Source organism: Osmerus eperlanus, chromosome 5 (assembly GCF_963692335.1).
Source record: "Osmerus eperlanus chromosome 5, fOsmEpe2.1, whole genome shotgun sequence".
Classification (NCBI taxonomy): Eukaryota; Metazoa; Chordata; class Actinopteri; order Osmeriformes; family Osmeridae; genus Osmerus; species Osmerus eperlanus.
The window spans coordinates 21,641,397-21,660,236 of NC_085022.1; the positions used below are offsets into that span (position 1 = coordinate 21,641,397).

Genomic DNA, 18,840 nt, shown 5'->3' on the forward strand with positions numbered 1-18,840 from the left:
CAGCATTAGTATTCACCACCACACCTGGACTCACAACAGGCAGGAGGCTAGAGCACATACACTCTCTACTCCACACCCTCACTCTCTCTCTCTCTACCCCACGCCCTCACTCACTCATTCTCTCTACCTCACACCCTCCCTCTCTACTCCACACCCTCACTCACTCACTCTCTCTACCTCACACCCTCCCTCTCTACCCATACCCTCCCTTAACACTTTCTCACTCTCTCTCTCCCACAGCCTCCCTCAACACTCTCGCTCGCTCTCTCTCTCTTTCTCTCTCCCCCACACCCTCCCTCAACACTCAGACAGAGAGAGACAGAAAGAGACAGAGAGAGAGACAGACAGAGAGAGAGAGAGAGAGAGAGAGAGAGAGAGAGAGAGAGACAGAGAGAGAGAGACAGAGAGAGAGAGACAGAGAGAGAGAGACAGAGAGAGAGAGACAGAGAGAGAGAGAGACAGGGAGGGAGATAGGGAGGGAGAGAGAGATGGGTGGAGCGTATTGTCTTACTATGAATTCATCACTCTGGGTGATATCCATCCTTCTATCCTACCACTTAGAAAAATTGATTCAAGCACTTGTATTGATGTGTGGGCCTTTAAAACAGTGGTCCAATATGACCGTTACGTTATCTTTAATCCACTACGTACATTAAGGAGAGACAGATGGAGTGCAGCCTGTCAGGTGAGAGACAAACTAACATGGCGCTGAACATCTCTACCTCCCCTCACCAATGTAAATGACACACACAATAGAATCTAGGTTTTATCCAAGCTAGTAGCCCTCTCTGTCCCAGCGGTTCTAGTGCCAGGTTCCTCTCTCTGTCCCAGCGGTTCTATAAGCCCAGAAATAGTCATCTTTTTATAAAGAGACATGGGGAGGAATTTCAGAGAGGGAAGAAGAGAGAAAGAAAGAGAGAGAGAGAGAGGTAACGAGGAAGAAGGATGGAGACAGTGGGAGACAGGAAGGGTACAAGGAGAATGTCATTGTAGTCACAGTGAAATCAGATCAACCTATTAGATTGTGGATGCATGTGTAGAGAATACAATCCACATGCAGTTAGTTGATGACAACTGACATTACTGTTCTTTCCCGGCTCTAGTCAACCACCTGCATCAGCGTCTAATAGAGTTTGTTGTCACGTTCAGGTTCTGATTTGATGTTCATGATTGGAGGGTTGATGCCTGTCAGGGTTGTCGAGATGTTTCCATCCCGGAACTGTGTTTGTTTTCATTTGAGCTGGTCGGCACGGCGGCGGGGTGACATGGGGTCGAACACCAGCTTCACATCCTCCAGGACTCACAAGCATTCTCACAGCATAATGCATTCTTTAAGAGGACAATCTAAAATCCATCTGTTCTCTTCTGTTAATGCGACGGATAGTCTCCAAGCGGAAGGTTGGTGTTGGACACACTGGTGCACACTACTGCTTGGCCAGGTTTTTCTATCGTGTTCAATGTTCAAGGCCAGTGTACTCTGGTTTGGAAAGTTAATTAAATACAGTGATGCAGTTTCCTCACTCAAGAACAGCTTTACTTGCAGCTACGCAGGCCAGAACCAACAGGGATATTTTCAGTCCTGTGTGTGCGTTAAGCATCAGTTGCGTTTCGCACACTGGGCCACAGTAGAGGGCATTTAATCATGTTTTATCTAGTGCAGGGGTATCCATCCAGGGACACCTTAGCAGCATTTTTCTGGAATATGGGGGCATGGGGCACCAAGGGGGCAAGTGTAGCTTCAGTGCCAGCAGAGTCTGCAGGTTTGATGGCGGAGAGAGTAAAGGCTTGTATCCGAGTGGCAGCTATGAGGAGAAACACTGCTTACCACTTTCAGACATATTACTGAATTATGAATGGCCCTATCTCATTTATTTATCCTGAATTCCCTCCTGGGGAGTCAGGTGGCTGAGCGGTTAAAGAATCAGGCTAGTAATCAGAAGGTTGCTGGTTCGATCCCCGGCTCTGCCAATGACGTTGTGTCCTTGGGCAAGGCACTTCACCCTACTTGCCTCGGGGGAATGTCCCTGTACTTACTGTCAGTCGCTCTGGATAAGAGCGTCTGCTAAATGACTAAATGTAATGTAAATGTAATGAATTCAGCTGCGATTAAACTGCTGCCATGCCGCTTGGCTGATAAAGCTTCTGTTGGTTCAGTGCCAACCTGTAACTGATGCTCGTCTTTGACTGACAGGCTGATGACTGGTCTGTCTGTCCCTCTCCCAGGTCCAGTAGCGGTGATCAGTGGTGAGGAGGACTCGGCCAGCCCCCTCCACCACGTCAACCATGGCATCATCAGCCCGTGCACGCTGGACGCCGGCGCCGACGCCGTGGTCATCGGGATGACACGCATCCCCGTCATCGAGAACCCCCAGTACTTCAGACACGGACACACCTGCAACAAGCCTGCCACCTGTGAGTCCTACAGCACACACACCTGGACACACACCTGTACACACACACCTATACACACACCTGTCACCTGTGAGTCCTACACCACACACACCTGGACACACACCTGTACACACGCCTGTACACACACCTGCCATCTGTGAGTCCTACACCACACACACCTGTAAACACACTTGTACACATACCTGTACACACCTGCAACAAGCATGCTACTTGTGACTTCTATAGTGAGGGGAAGGAGAGGAAGAAATGTTTGAAGAGAAGATTCTTCTTCTTTTGAAGCCACCCCCCCCCACTCCTGCACCCTCCCCTGCACCCTCCCCTCCCCTGCACCCTCCACCCTCCCCTCCCCTGCACCCTCCACCCTCCCCTCCCCTGCACCCTCCACCCTCCCCTCCCCTGCACCCTCCACCCTCCCCTGCACCCTCCACCCTCCCCTCCCCTGCACCCTCCACCCTCCCCTGCACCCTCCACCCTCCCCTCCCCTGCACCCTCCCCTCCCCTGCACCCTCCCCTCCCCTGCACCCTCCCCTGCACCCTCCCCTGCACCCTCCACCCTCCCCTCCCCCCTGCACCCTCCCCTCCCCTGCACCCTCCCCTCCCCTGCACCCTCCCCTGCACCCTCCCCTCCCCTGCACCCTCCCCTGCACCCTCCCCTCCCCTGCACCCTCCCCTGCACCCTCCCCTCCCCTGCACCCTCCACCCTCCCCTCCCCTGCACCCTCCCCTCCCCTCCCCTGCACCCTCCCCTCCCCTGCACCCTCCCCTCCCCTGCACCCTCCCCTCCCCTGCACCCTCCCCTGCACCCTCCCCTGCACCCTCCCCTGCACCCTCCCCTCCCCTCCACCCTCCCCTCCCCTGCACCCTCCCCTCCCCTGCACCCTCCCCTGCACCCTCCCCTGCACCCTCCCCTGCACCCTCCCCTGCACCCTCCCCTCCCCTGCACCCTCCCCTCCCCTGCACCCTCCCCTGCACCCTCCCCTGCACCCTCCCCTGCACCCTCCCCTCCACCCTCCCCTCCCCTGCACCCTCCCCTCCCCTGCACCCTCCCCTGCACCCTCCCCTCCCCTGCACCCTCCCCTGCACCCTCCCCTGCACCCTCCCCTCCCCTCCACCCTCCCCTCCCCTCCACCCTCCCCTCCCCTGCACCCTCCCCTCCCCTGCACCCTCCCCTCCCCTGCACCCTCCCCTCCCCTGCACCCTCCCCCCAGTCTGATAGGCAGAGAAAGAGAGAGAAAGCAGCACATAAGAGGCTGCTCCTCCCCATTACCCCCCTCCCCTCCCCTGCTCGTAATGAAGTGGGTCTTACGTTAGACTGTCCCAGAGTGGAGTATTGATTAAAGGGCTGTGTGATCTCTGTGATGCTCCTGCTAAACCAGGGCCGTTCTGCTGAGTGGAGGGCTGAGTGGAGGGGGGAGAGAACCTGGGCCGGGGCAGGAAATAACATCAAAACCTTCACATTGAGTTTTTATCGAATGTTTCGGCGTAAGGTGTTAAGGTGTTAAGTAAGTGGGTAGTTTGATGGATTTCAGATGTGAGTGTTTGTGTGTTTTAAGTGTCAAGTTTATGTGCCATTTGTTACAAGTACAGGTGCTTAGTAATTCTTGGTTCTGCTCCTCTCAGCTCGAGGGAGGTGGGAGGGGGGGCTGTTAGTGGGGCAAGGGATGGTGTGTGTGTTTCTTTAAGTTTCTCTTTAAGACTTCCCAGGAAAACCTAGTCTCTTCATTTGTCCTTGTAGACTGTTAAACCATCCAAAGAGATTTATTCACACAATCAATGGGCAGAGAAAAAAAAAGTATTTTATCCACATGCCCACACACACACACACACACACACACACAGATGCCCGTACACACACACACACACTCACACACACAGCTCTGCTTCCTCTGAGTCAACCAGCAAAAACAAACAATTGATCTTGTATGTTGGAAAACACACATCCACCCATCCACACGCACATACACACACACACATGCATACAGGCTAGGCAGAGTGCTAGGTGTTTATGAGCAGAAGGCAGTATTCGGACCTCTAGAGTAAATGGACTGGTAAATGGACTGCATTTATATAGCGCTTTTCTACCTTAGCGGCACTCAAAGCGCTTTACAATGTTTGCCTCTCATTCACCCATTCATACTCTCACTCACATATACCGACGACAGCGAGCTACATTTACATTTAGTCATTTAGCCATTTAGCAGACGCTCTTATCCAGAGCGACTTACAGTAAGTACAGGGACATTCCCCCGAGGCAAGCAGGGTGAAGTGCCTTGCCCAAGGACACAACGTCAGTTTGCATGACCGGGAATCGAACTGGCAACCTTCGGATTACTAGCCCGATTCCCTCACCGCTCAGCCACCGCTCAGCCACCTGACTCCCGCGAGCTACCATGCAAGGCGCCGGCCTGCCCATCGGGAGCAACTTGGGGTTCAGAGTCTTGCTGAAGGATACTTTGGCACATGACCTAGGAGGAGTCGGGGATCAAACTGCCAACCTTGCGATTAACAGACGACCCTCTCTACCCCCTGAGCCACAGCCGCCCCAAGCGGCTAGAGCTCTTAGCCATGTCACTCTTCTAAACAACAGAACTGTAGGAGATGATTGACTGCTAGAGAAATTAGAAGGAAATGAAAGTATTTTTACTGGAGATTTTACTGGCTCTGCTCTCTGTCTAGCTTTCAATACAAGCATTTGTGCAGGGGTGGCTATGGCCCAGTGGTAGAGCATTCATCTGCAGATCAAGAGTTCGCAAGTTCAATTCCCTCTCTGTATGTTCCTCAGGATAAAAGGGCTTACCAGGAGAACACAGTGTTGGTGTTAGTTTTCTCCTCAGTGCAGATCATCTTCTCATCCTGCGTCCGTGTGTCTGTCCTCCGGCGCCGCGCGGGAGCCGCGCGGTAGCCGCGCGGGAGCCGCGCTAGTCTGGCAGAGTTCAGAGGGCAGCCAGTCAGCCTGTGATGAGGATGAGATGAGAACCAGGCGGGAAAACAAGGCGTAATCGTCAGGGGTCGCGAGGCGGCGCTGGAATAATTGGAGAGAGGGTCGTCCTGTTGTTTCTGTCCTCGGTGGTCGGCGGCCAAGGGGGGCGGTAGAACAGGTCTCCATGGCAACTGTTACATTTCCCATGGTGATTGTATCCGAACGAGCGGTTTTGAGAGCGTTTGAACTTGGAATCGACTGAAATGTGGTTGCCAGAATGTTTAACATCTGGGAGTGCAGTCACACACTAATTAGGAAGCAGACTGAGTGATCATAACTCCTGCTGTTTGTGTATGTGTGTGTGTGTGTGTGTGTGTGTGTGTGACATGCAGCGAGACACACATACATGCACACATTTCTAACTGTGAGTAACTACACTGCATCATGGGGCAGCTTACTTGGTCATGTAGTAACAACACACCGCTTTCTGCTGCTGCTCCTGGTTGTAAACATTCTCCTGGTTGTAAACATGCTCCTGGTTGTAAACATTCTCCTGGTTGTAAACATTCTCCTGGTTGTAAACATTCTCCTGGTTGTAAACATTCTCCTGGTTGTAAACATGCTCCTGGTTGTAAACATTCTCCTGGTTGTAAACATTCTCCTGGTTGTAAACATGCTCCTGGTTGTAAACATTCTCCTGGTTGTAAACATGCTCCTGGTTGTAAACATTCTCCTGGTTGTAAACATTCTCCTGGTTGTAAACATTCTCCTGGTTGTAAACATGCTCCTGGTTGTAAACATTCTCCTGGTTGTAAACATTCTCCTGGTTGTAAACATGCTCCTGGTTGTAAACATTCTCCTGGTTGTAAACATTCTCCTGGTTGTAAACATGCTCCTGGTTGTAAACATTCTCCTGGTTGTAAACATTCTCCTGGTTGTAAACATTCTCCTGGTTGTAAACATGCTCCTGGTTGTAAACATGCTCCTGGTTGTAAACATGCTCCTGGTTGTAAACATGCTCCTGGTTGTAAACATTCTCCTGGTTGTAAACATTCTCCTGGTTGTAAACATGCTCCTGGTTGTAAACATTCTCCTGGTTGTAAACATTCTCCTGGTTGTAAAAATTCTCCTGGTTGTAAACATTCTCCTGGTTGTAAACATGCTCCTGGTTGTAAACATGCTCCTGGTTGTAAACATGCTCCTGGTTGTAAACATTCTCCTGGTTGTAAACATTCTCCTGGTTGTAAACATGCTCCTGGTTGTAAACATTCTCCTGGTTGTAAACATTCTCCTGGTTGTAAACATGCTCCTGGTTGTAAACATTCTCCTGGTTGTAAACATTCTCCTGGTTGTAAACATTCTCCTGGTTGTAAACATTCTCCTGGTTGTAAACATGCTCCTGGTTGTAAACATGCTCCTGGTTGTAAACATGCTCCTGGTTGTAAACATTCTCCTGGTTGTAAACATTCTCCTGGTTGTAAACATGCTCCTGGTTGTAAACATTCTCCTGGTTGTAAACATTCTCCTGGTTGTAAACATTCTCCTGGTTGTAAACATGCTCCTGGTTGTAAACATTCTCCTGGTTGTAAACATTCTCCTGGTTGTAAACATGCTCCTGGTTGTAAACATTCTCCTGGTTGTAAACATTCTCCTGGTTGTAAACATGCTCCTGGTTGTAAACATTCTCCTGGTTGTAAACATTCTCCTGGTTGTAAACATTCTCCTGGTTGTAAACATGCTCCTGGTTGTAAACATGCTCCTGGTTGTAAACATTCTCCTGGTTGTAAACATTCTCCTGGTTGTAAACATGCTCCTGGTTGTAAACATTCTCCTGGTTGTAAACATTCTCCTGGTTGTAAACATGCTCCTGGTTGTAAACATGCTCCTGGTTGTAAACATGCTCCTGGTTGTAAACATTCTCCTGGTTGTAAACATTCTCCTGGTTGTAAACATTCTCCTGGTTGTAAACATGCTCCTGGTTGTAAACATTCTCCTGGTTGTAAACATTCTCCTGGTTGTAAACATTCTCCTGGTTGTAAACATTCTCCTGGTTGTCTTCCTGCAGACGTCCAGCACATCAAGCGTCGTGACATCATCCTGAAGCGGGAGCTAGGGGAGGGGGCCTTTGGGAAGGTCTTCCTGGCAGAGTGCTACAACTTGAGCCCAACCAAGGACAAGATGCTGGTGGCTGTCAAGGTAAGAGAGAGAGACCTCCTGCCCTCGTCTTCACCCCTCCTCTCTTTCTCTCTCCCCTCCTCTCCTCTTCTGTTCTCCTTCCCTCCCCCCTCTATTTCTATCCCTCCTCTCCTCCCCCCTCTTTTCTCCTCCCCTCTTGTCTGCCACTGCAGCCTGGCTGGGGGGGATGTTGGTGAGACAGATAGGGCCTCCATTACCCATGGCCCCCAAGGGCCACCCTGTGCCCTCTGAGTCTTTAGTTACACCAGACATGGACACCCAGGTCAGGGCCCCTGCCGGATCCCCACCCGACTCATGTCAACCTGATCCTGGGTTGTGTGTGGGGGTTGTAGGGCGCCCAGGCACAGACGTCTGGGATCTCTGGGAGAGGCTTAGCTGGATCGATGAAGCGGGCGAGGACTGTGTCTGGATGAAGCGGGGCGAGGACTGTGTCTGCATCAATAATGATAACATGTGGAGCATGTTCACTGTAGCTAGTCTCAGTGTGTCACACTGACAGCACAACATCTCTTTTCTTCACTCTCACACTCCCTCTTTTCCTCTATCTTTCTCCCTCCCCCCTCCCCTCCCCTCCCCTCCCCTCCCCTCCCCTCCCCTCCCTCCCTCCCCTTTCTCCCTCCCTCCCTCCCTCCTCCCCTTTCTCCCTCCCTCCCTCCTCCCTCCCCTCCCCTCCCCTCCCCTCCCCTCCCCTCTCCCTCCCCTCCCCTCCCCTCCCCTCCCCTCCCCTCCCCTCCCCTCCCCTCCCCTCCCCTCCCCTCCCCTCCCCTCCCATCCCTCCCTCCCTCCCCTTTCTCCCTCCCTCCCCTCCCTCCCTCCCTCCCTCCCCTTTCTCCCTCCCTCCCCTTCCTCCCTCCCTCTCCTCCCTCCCTCCCCTCCCTCCCCTCCATCCCTCCCCTCCCTCCCCTCTCTCCCTCCCCTTTCTCCCTCCCCTCCCTCCCTCCCTCCCCTTTCTCCCTCCCTCCTCTTTCTCCCTCCCTCCCCTCCCTCCCCTTTCTCCCTCCCCTCCCTCCCTCCCTCCCCTCTCTCCCTCCCTTTTCTCCCTCCCTCCCCTCCCCTCCCTCCCTCCCCTTTCTCCCTCCCTCCCCCCCGCCCCCTCCCTCCCCTTTCTCTCCCTCTTTCCCACAAGCCACTCAGGGGTGAGTGGGTTGCTCTGAATGTCATAACTCATGAGCAGGTTGACCTGACACAACAGTGACTGCCTTCCTCCTCTCTCCTGTCCTCCTCTCTCCTGTCCTCCTCTCTCCTGTCCTCTTCTCTCCTGTCCTCCTCTCTCCTGTCCTCTCTCTTCCTCTCTCCTCCTCTCTCCTGTCCTCTCTCTTCCTCTCTCTCTCCTCCTCTCTCCTGTCCTCTCTCTTCCTCTCGCTCTCCTCTCTCTCTCATCCTGTACCATTTCAGCTCTCTCATTCTTTGTCTCACAAATTCACACACACACAAACACACTCTCATGTGCGTGAGTGTGACATTAAACAAATACTCAGAGCAGATTACACATATAGGCCTTGTCTTTCGGTGAGATTTGAGATGGATCTGTCAAATGGATTAAATTATAACAAACTAATTCTTCAGTGATTACCATGCTGTAGTATCACTTGTTTGATAGTGTTCAGCCCACACAAGCACTTTCCCTCTCTGGTTTGTTAGAGCATGGAGGTGATGGCTTATATAGACCCCTCCCATGGGACAGGCTGCATCGTCCTGCTTAAACACTCCAGTTCAGAGGCAACCAGCAGCCCACTCCCTAACAACATGGAGGAAAAAACCTTTTAAATGTTAAACCGATCGATATATGTGCACCGAAATCAATAGCCATCTTAAGGGAGTCCCCGCAAAGCCACACACACACACACACATACTGTATACACACATAAACCACAAACCACAGAAAAACTAGAGCGTCTGGGGCATAGAGGACAGCAGCTCAAGCGGGATATTTACCAATCTAAGAAACACGGAGCTCATCAATAAAGATACCTGAAATCACAATGTCACCTGACATAAGAGAGGAGAAGTTTGGCGGTGCGTACACGTCTCATGAAGAACAGGTAATGAAATGTCAGAAGGCTTATAGGACATCTTAACATCTTAACAAAGTCAATTACCTGGTGATTGTCTGGCTGGGTGCGCTGCTGGTTGCAGGGTCATTCTGACATCCTGTCAGAAGTGCCTCTTCTGTGGGATTGCTTCTCCTGAATGACGGGAGCAGGGACTGTGACCGTGCTGTTCCTTATCTAGCCTCGGAACACATCCAGGGTCCCGAAAATCTCCTGCTTTTGATATCAAATGTTACTTGTATATCCCATTTTACAAGCAATGCCATTGAGAGCTTCACAGATGCCCACATATCGGCACATATAACCCAAACCCTCAAATCCATCTCCTCCATTTGATTCGGCGTGATCTGATCTGCGGTATCTCAGTGTGAGGATAAGAACTCCGTTATCACACGGCCTGCCACTCACAAGCTGTCTGTGGATGTGGAGGTGGTGTTCTCTCCACACCTCTACCAAGCCCCTCTAACGAGCCCCTCTGCCTCCAGACGCTGAAGGACCTCTCTAACGAGCCCCTCTACCTCCAGACGCTGAAGGACCTCTCTAACGAGCCCCTCTGCCTCCAGACCCTGAAGGACCTCTCTAACGAGCCCCTCTGCCTCCAGACGCTGAAGGACCTCTCTAACGAGCCCCTCTACCTCCAGACCCTGAAGGACCCCACCCTGGCGGCCAGGAAGGACTTCCAGAGGGAGGCGGAGCTTCTTACCAACCTGCAGCACGAGCACATTGTCAAGTTCTACGGCGTGTGCGTGGATGGAGACCCGCTCATCATGGTGTTTGAGTACATGAAGCACGGAGACCTCAACAAGTTCCTGAGGTAAGGTGGACCTGGGGAGGAGCTGGTGGACCTGGGGAGGAGCTGGTGGAGCTGGGGAGGAGCTGGTGGACCTGGGGAGGAGCTGGTGGACCTGGGGAGGAGCTGGGGAGGAGCTGGGGAGGAGCTGGTGGACCTGGGGAGGAGCTGGTGGACCTGGGGAGGAGCTGGGGAGGAGCTGGGGAGGAGCTGGTGGACCTGGGGAGGAGCTGGTGGACCTGGGGAGGAGCTGGTGGACCTGGGGAGGAGCTGGGGAGGAGCTGGGGAGGAGCTGGGGAGGAGCTGGTGGACCCTGTGGGGGGGGGGGGGTGGAGGGGGGTGGAGGGTACAGCTGAGACGGAAGTCAGGTGGCTGAGTGGTGAGGGAATCAGGCTAGTAATCCGAAGGTTGCCAGTTCGATTCCCGGTCATGCCAACTGACGTTGTGTCCTTGGGCAAGGCACTTCACCCTACTTGCCTCAGGGGAATGTCCCTGTACTTACTGTAAGTCGCTCTGGATAAGAGCGTCTGCTAAATGACTAAATGTAAATGTAAATGTACAGCATTGTCTGCCAATCAAGAGGTCTAAGGTTCAAATCCCCCATCTGCTAAATGAATACATTGTGTGTTATCAATGCCCAGTAGTTCATTTGTGTGTGTTTAGGGATGTTCATAGTCCCTTTGTAATTTCCTACATGCAAGTCCCTCCCAGTCTCTCTATGTGACACCCCGAATCCTCAGTGATGGATGACTGTGTTCGAGAGAAGCTGCCTTTAAGAAACGAGGAAACTGTTTGACTTGTTCCCCTCTAACCTAGTGTAAACATCCCCTGTCCCCGCTGTATGAACACACACACACACACAGAGATGTAACCCTGCACTTCTAACCCACTCTGCTGTCAGTGTATTTTGTGGTGACAAAGGAAACTGTGTCAAGAATGCAAATGAGATGGATTATCTCTGTCATGATTGGATGTTATTGAATCCCAGGATGCTTTGCGGTAGCAGGGAACATTGGTTGTGCGAGAGCGAGGCAGAGCTGACAGACGTCCCTGCTTGTAGCGCCAGTGCAAATTTCATGACAGTAATTGCGTTTTCATTAATGTGTTGGCATCAATTCATGCAGAGATCTCATTCGGTTTGCACCCAGTGCCCCTGGCACAATGATGACAGCGTTGAACTTCCTCTATCAATTAAGCCTTGTCGTGAAATTCATTGGACCAGATGTCTGGTCAGACAAAGCTTCAAACATATTTTATTACATGACTGTTGCCTCGACCTGCACCGCTCTGCCACACACATGAATGGATTCAAAGAACGATCTGTAATTACATTATATTGTTATGACATGGCAATTAAGGGTTTCCTGTGTATGGCCTAATTATAGCACAATTGCAGAGCTATGAGACCTGAATACGGTTAAGTGCCTCATGAATATTTGAATGGTTATTGTGTTTCTCATATACCATGAACTTGAGGCCTGATTGGTCATTGTGTTTCTCTTACAACATGAACCCATGTCCTGATTGGTTGTTTACCCCATGGTCCCTCCCCCAGAGCCCACGGGCCAGACGCCATGATCCTGGTTGACGGACAGCCCCTGCAGACCAATGGGGAGCTGGGCCTGTCCCAGATGCTGCACATCGCCAGCCAGATCGCGGCGGGGATGATGTACCTGTCGTCCCAGCACTTTGTGCACAGAGACCTGGCCACCAGGAACTGTCTGGTGGGGAACGGACTGCTGGTGAAGATCGGAGACTTCGGGATGTCCAGGGACATCTACAGCACGGACTACTACCGGGTGAGAAGCTACACTGTAAGCTACCTCCGTCGCTAGGGTGGGGAGGGGATGGTTGCTAGGGTGAGGATGGGATGGTTGCTAGGGTTAGGCGCTACAGAGTGAGCTACCATCGTCGCTAGGATGATGAGGGTTACTATGGTGAGGGTTACTAGGGTGGGGGTGGTTACTAGGGTGGGGGTGGTTACTTGGGTGGGGGTGGTTACTAGGGTGGGGGTGGTTACTAGGGTGGGGGTGGTTACTAGGTTGGGGTGGTTGCTAGGATTGGGATGCATCCTGTGTGAATGTTTCTGATTGATCTGTAGCTGGGGAAGGAAGGGTTCTAGGTGTGTGTCAGGTGATGGTACGGGTGTGATTTGGACTCCTCCTACCTCACCTCTCAGCACAGCGTCAGAGGATCCATGTGGCTCCAACACAGAGGAGGAACATTAGACCGACGTCACTCCAAGTCGACAGAGGGTTGTTGTGAGTCGTCTGGCTGTCCAGTGTGCAGATCAGGGCTGCAGGTGGAGGGTGTGTAACCTAAGCAGATAGCATCACTTTGGGAGGCCAGGCAGCCATTACACAGACATCATCAGCATACCCCAGGGGGACTCGCTATTCCCTAATTACCGTAGTGGGAAATGCATTACAGTACATTTGCAGTAAATGTCAAATACTCCATTGAGCCTCATTCTGCTTAATGCATTCCGTGGTCTGTCTCTTCTTAACGACCGTTACTAAGGTCTGATTGCTCTTTGCAACAAGCAGCTTAGTAAAGACTTGTATCAGTTAAGAGGCAGGGCTACCAGCAAGAGACATCAGGCAGTCACCCAAGAGGATGGAGGAAGTCGAGATGACATTTGCAATAAAACGGTTCCGTTTTGTTGTCCAACTGTTGGCTTGGATAGTGACTACCTAACTTTATTATGTCTGAAACTTCCTGTCTTACTGACTTACTTTCTGACTCACTACACGTTTCCTGTTTGGACATGTGGGGTATAGAAGAAACCCAAAAGGAAGAAAACAGAACTGAATAAATAGTCCTTTGTTCTCAAACACATGAGCTAGTCCTGTTTGTGAAAACCGGGGAAGGGGCTTCTGGACCAGGGTCTGTTGGACCCCAGCCTCTCCGTAGCCACAGCCGGCTGAGGGTGAAGCCTCTGCCACAGCAAACAGCCCAGGGGCCCTGACTACCCTGAACCCCTTCCCTGGAACCTGGAGATCACAACTCAGGGCCAGGAACTCATCTCGCTACCACTGCCCGCACATGGTGGTGGGGGGCGTGGTTTCCCTGCTAGGAGCCCCAAGATGAGGGCCTGTTTGTGGGCTCCGCCGCCACATAAGGAGCCCTCCTCCAGGCTCCTTATGTGGCGGCACCGTGAGAGTCATCAGTCCCCATCTGTCGAGGGCAGACCAGACAGGAGGCTCCTGGTGACAGCCAGAGCATCACCTGTCTGCTGGATAGTTAATCGCTTAACAATCCTTGCACTGAAAGCATGTACAATCTCATGGAAATGTTCATCTTCAACAACCTTTAAACAGCTGAACGCATCAGAAACTGAGCCAGCTGGTTTTAGGTCATAATCTTGATGGAGGATGTGTGAAGTGGGAGATTTTCTCATGTCCCATTTCACAGGTAATGGGATCATAGTTTAGGCTGTGTAATAGACTAACATCAAGGGAAAAATACCAAGTTGGGAATGCAAGGAGACTCTCCTCATTGATATTGGACTTTGAAACGCTGTTGTTCCACTCTGTCTGAACAGTGCACTGGAGTCCAAAGACATGCTGTTCTTGCCATGCCATTTTCTGTGTTCCATTACCTTCAGAGATGCGATGCTGATAAACAGGAAGCACACAGGAAGAGGGGGACATGCAGTGCTTTTAGAGAACAGTCTGTACCAGCTGTCCAGAGAGATGGAGAACTGATACACGTCTCATTAATAAGACGGGACGGGTCTAAGATTCACTGAGGTCTCCTTTCTCTTTCTCTCCTACGGTCCTCCCTCTTTATTTCTCCCCTCCTTCCTTCCTTCCTCCCTCCCTCCCATCCCCCTCCCATCCCCCTCCTTTAGGTCGGAGGTCACACCATGCTGCCCATCCGCTGGATGCCTCCTGAGAGCATCATGTACAGGAAGTTCACCACGGAGAGCGATGTGTGGAGCTTCGGGGTGATTCTCTGGGAGATCTTCACATACGGCAAACAGCCCTGGTTCCAGCTGGCCAATAACGAGGTTCGCACCCTCCACCCCTTTTAACCTTTAATTAACCAGGTCAAGTAAGGACATGGCAAATGTTTACATTAAAGGCAGGGTAGGTCATATTTTTGAGAACTTTTCCCCATTATTTTTTTCTAAATTTCAAATCTTTTCCACACACAACACAAAAAGCTTCTTTCTTTTTGTTGAAATTATGGTTTCAACCTTTCAACTTTTAATTTGAATCTTTTTATTTTTATTTCAACCTTTATAAACTTATTTTTTTCCTACGGTGTTTTATCGTAGTTATTGCTGACTAACATAGAGCACCTGCAAAACTACCCACTGCATCAAAACTCATTTTATGTTGTACAAGATGTACCTTTTTTCCATGCAGTGAATAGTAAGTAAACGGCTGATGGTACGGGGTGAGTTGACAGCCTTCGGGCGTCAGGTCGATCCTGTCACACAGCGTGTAGGAAGAGACTGCTTCAGGCATATTCAACCCACAACAACTAATCAATATCAAGAACGTTCATACAGTATAATCAATACAACCCCCGTCCTCTGTACAAACACCTCAGCTTCGTAGAGACAGACTGCTTGGGTACAACGCTGTTAAACTGTTAGTTGCCATGGTGTCCTTGTTGTGTATTTGCGTTTCCTCCACAAACTGTACTGTGTGACCTTGGATTTGCTCCCATGTAATTACCGTTTAGCATTCATTATTCCCCGCAGTTTCTGGGTGCCAGCCACGCAAGACTCTGTCAGAGAAACGCCTGCTATGTTTATGTTGTTTACTATATTACTGTAAATAAGGCTCTCGATGATGGACCACAGTGTGATATCGCTCTCTCTCTCTCCTCCCCCCCAGGTGATAGAGTGTATTACCCAAGGCCGTGTGCTGGAGAGACCCCGTGTGTGTCCTAAGGAGGTGTATGACATGATGCTAGGCTGCTGGCTGAGGGAGCCCCAGCAGAGGCTAAACATCAAGGACATACAGAAAATACTCTTCGCCTTGAGCAAAGCTACGCCAGTCTATCTGGACATCCTCGGCTAGCCGCCAGCCTGGCTGAAGGCACGCTAGCCTGTTAGCGTGCTAGGGTGTTAGCAGGCTAGGGCGTTAGCGCGGTAGCCTGTCAGCAAGCAAGCCTGTTAGCAGATTAGCCTGTTGGTCTGCTAGCCTGTTAGCACGCTAGCCTGTTGGCTTGCTAGCCTGTTAGCACGCTAGCCTGTGAGTATGCTATCTTGTGAGCTCGCTAGCTTGTTAGCGTGCTAGCCTGTGGGGTTGTCTGTTGGTTTCATCTTGTCTATCTCTATCCCCAACGGATACACAAAGCAACCCAGGAATAATACAAACAAACAAACAGAACTGCTTTACTGTCAAACACTCACTGTACAATATAGGGATTGACTTAAGTGCCTGCTACTCCTTTCAATACACTGGATAACAGTCTTTAAAAAAGCACTTTTACATTTTGTTTACCTGCATTTAAAACTGTACAATCCTGGATACTGTACGAAGAGAACAACCTTCTTTTTGCCTACAGAAAAAAATACAGAAAACCAAAAAAAAAGACAAAATATTTAGAAAATGCATTACAAAAAAATCACAAAAAAATATAATCCCAGAGAAAAAGATGAAATCCCTGGACTGAGTTTGGTTTTGGTGACATACAGCTTGACAGAAAATCAAACTACCCAGGTGATTTAGTTTTTCTTTTTATAAATACATATTCTATATATTTTTTAATTTATTTTTATTTTCCGAGTGTGGATTCCTGCTGTTTCTCACTAAGAATACTGTACATGCTCCACTGAAAGTGGCATTTATTGACAAGACAGTGGGTTGGCAGGCAAACTTTTGGGGGAAAAGCCTTACTGCACTCGGATTGGCTGGATCTTCACCCTGACTCTGGATCTAAGGATGATATTGGCTAAGGAGTATGGACTACTTCCCAGCAAGAATTCCGAAGAGCAGGAAGTGACATTGATGACCATCCTAATTTAAAAGTGAATGTATATACTGTAAATTTGTATGTCACGAGATATGTTAACTTATTTCATTTCCGAATTAGATGGTTTTTAGTTTTGATGTTGTGTTCTGTTGAGTGAATCCGATAGGTATTTTGATAATCTCTTTTTTAATTTACTTTTCTATTCTTCGCCTGGTCATAGCCTGTATGTTATTCCAATGATTAATTAATGAATTGCATCTATTTTATTTAGATTCATCATCCTCTTTTGACATGATGTGATAAAAATGTAACATTGAGAGTCAGGATTGTAGATGGATAGACAGAGATGTCAACTCTTTGGGTAGAGTCCTTGTGTCTTTGTGCTTTGCCAGCTTACATAAACAGAAAGCCTACTGTATGGTGTTGTTATAGCCATCCCACACATATAGCCTTCTGTCTTCATCTTCATTACATAGTAATACTCTCAGTTCATCTTCCCTCCAAACCCCATGCCCTCCATTATCCAGCCCCATGCAAAGAGCTATTCCATTTAGCATTATTATTATTATTCCTGTTGTTGCTGGCTGTCAGTGATCGTGTCCTGATCCCCACACCTGTATGACATCATGGTGGACCTCACCCTTTCACTCTTGACATGTTTTTTCTCACACTTGACTCATTCAGGGGTCTGTTGCCATCTATCCACTGATCCCACGAGTCCCTAGTTTCGCAACGTCGTTTCAACCTTGATGTATTCAACCTTGCTGACAGCTGATGGTCTCGCTCTGACGGCCACGCTGGTTGTGCTGCACACTTCCTTTCAGCCAGGGTCTGCCTCCTATCTCACAGCCTCCTCGCGCTGTGCTGCATGTCAAAAACACCGACACACAGCCACCAACAGAATGTTTCCCCTGACATGAGAGACGCTCCGGGAGGTGAACCCGACTTTATCTTTTTCCGTACAGCTGTGTACCGGTGTTAAACCACCCAACACTTGGCAAGACTTAGACAGGTGAATTATTCAGTAAGTGTGATAGAGCGATTGTGGGGGAGGGGGGGGGGGGCGGTGGCTTATGAAGGAGAACAGCAGTGATGACAAACACAGGCTGAGGCATTGTGGGAAATGTTCCCAGCTTCTTTTTTTTTTTGCTGAGTGAAGCAGTCAGTTCAAGATTGTTTGTAAGCTCAGTGACACGCAGATGATAAATCTATAAGCATTCATAACTGGGTTTGGGTGGGGATTGTTCTCTCACAACCCTTTAGTTCTTAACTGAGACATTGTATGTGTAGTCATCATATTTCATAACATTCTTGTTTATGTATAGAATAACTTGACTTATACAAAATGTCTTTTTAAACTGAAAAGTTCTGGTCAACTTTTAAAAGTGCTGTACTTGTAGCTCAAATTAAAAGTTCCTTCATCTTTGAACGGTGAGATTGCTTTGTCATTTGTACATCTTCAGAAGTAAGTCATGTGACAGGGACAGCTCGCCACGTCATTGGTTGATTCTGACAAAAGTACATTCTAATCGGAACATCTCAGGACACATTTCTTCTCCTCCTTAATCTCTATATAAGAATTCACATCTGAAGGGTTTACAACATCTGACAGGTTTTCTGGAACGTTGATACATTACATCTGTTCCTCTTCCTCTCTCCCGGTCCTGTGAGAGGTCTGTGGTGTTCAGGCATGCAGCGGACGTCCTCAGCTCTGACTTCACCCTCCACCCAGCCATGTTTTCAGCTGCAGTAGAGTGTTTTCCCTGGTAATGCTGTACCCACTCTCCATTCATCCCTCCCTCTGTTCTCCATCCTATCTCGCCCCTCTCTCCATTCTCCCCCACCTGGTGTCCCAGGTGCAAGGCTTACTCTAGTGGTGGGTTAGCATACAGGACTGGTGTTTTTGTGTGTATTCGATTACATACAGGACTGTGGTGTGTGTTAGAAAGAGTGTGTGTATTCGATTACATACAGGACTGTGGTGTGTGTTAGAAAGTGTGTGTGTGTATTCGATTACATACAGGACTGTGGTGTGTTAAGAGAGTGTGTGTGTATTAGATTACATCCAGGACTGTGGTGTGTGTTAAGAGAGTGTGTGTGTATTAGATTACATCCAGGACTGTGGTGTGTGTGTGTGTGCTTGTTGACTACAGGAATACGGTGTAGAGCCTAGAGCTCTTTCTGACCAGTGGTGATGAAGGAGCTGAGGAAGAGGAAGGTTTCCATCGAACAGGATATGGCTGCCGGTCATGTGACCTTCCCCAGGTTTCAGGAGGCCTTGTCATTGGCTGCCTGAATCAAGCTGAGAGGCCAGAGAGTTGCTGAGATTGTCTGATTGTCTAAGGTTAGAGGGCGTGTGGAGAGACTCAATTTTATTCACTTCACTTGATCAATGCTCAATGACACTAGGAAGGTATACAAGAAAATGCTTGTGTGTGAGTGTGAGAGAGAGACTGTGTGTGTGTGTGTGTGAGAGAGAGAGAATGTGTGTGTGTGTGTGTGTGAGAGAGAGAGAGAGAGAGAGAGAGAGAGAGAGAG

General features: G+C 49.8%; 2 protein-coding genes across 2 annotated transcripts in view; both read left to right on the forward strand.

Annotated features, from left to right (window-relative positions):
- det1 (DET1 partner of COP1 E3 ubiquitin ligase) overlaps positions 1-18,840 on the forward strand; it is a 283,926-nt gene that overhangs the window by 32,711 nt on the left and 232,375 nt on the right. The window lies entirely within an intron of this gene.
- Positions 1,711-17,731, forward strand: ntrk3a (neurotrophic tyrosine kinase, receptor, type 3a). Its single transcript, XM_062460847.1, has 7 exons — positions 1,711-1,777; positions 2,224-2,412; positions 7,397-7,527; positions 10,181-10,392; positions 11,924-12,167; positions 14,222-14,380; positions 15,219-17,731. Exons 1-7 carry the CDS (start codon positions 1,711-1,713, stop codon positions 15,402-15,404), a joined length of 1,188 nt encoding a protein of 395 aa, XP_062316831.1. The 3' UTR covers positions 15,405-17,731.

Coding starts and splice junctions, on each gene's coding strand:
- ntrk3a (XM_062460847.1), top strand. CDS start 1,711: ATGGGGCACCAAGGGGGCAAGTGTAGCTTCAGTGCCAGCAGAGTCTGC. Junction 1,778..2,223: donor CAGGTTTGATGGCGGAGAGA/GTAAAGGCTTGT, acceptor TCCCTCTCCCAG/GTCCAGTAGCGGTGATCAGT. Junction 10,393..11,923: donor GACCTCAACAAGTTCCTGAG/GTAAGGTGGACC, acceptor TCCCTCCCCCAG/AGCCCACGGGCCAGACGCCA.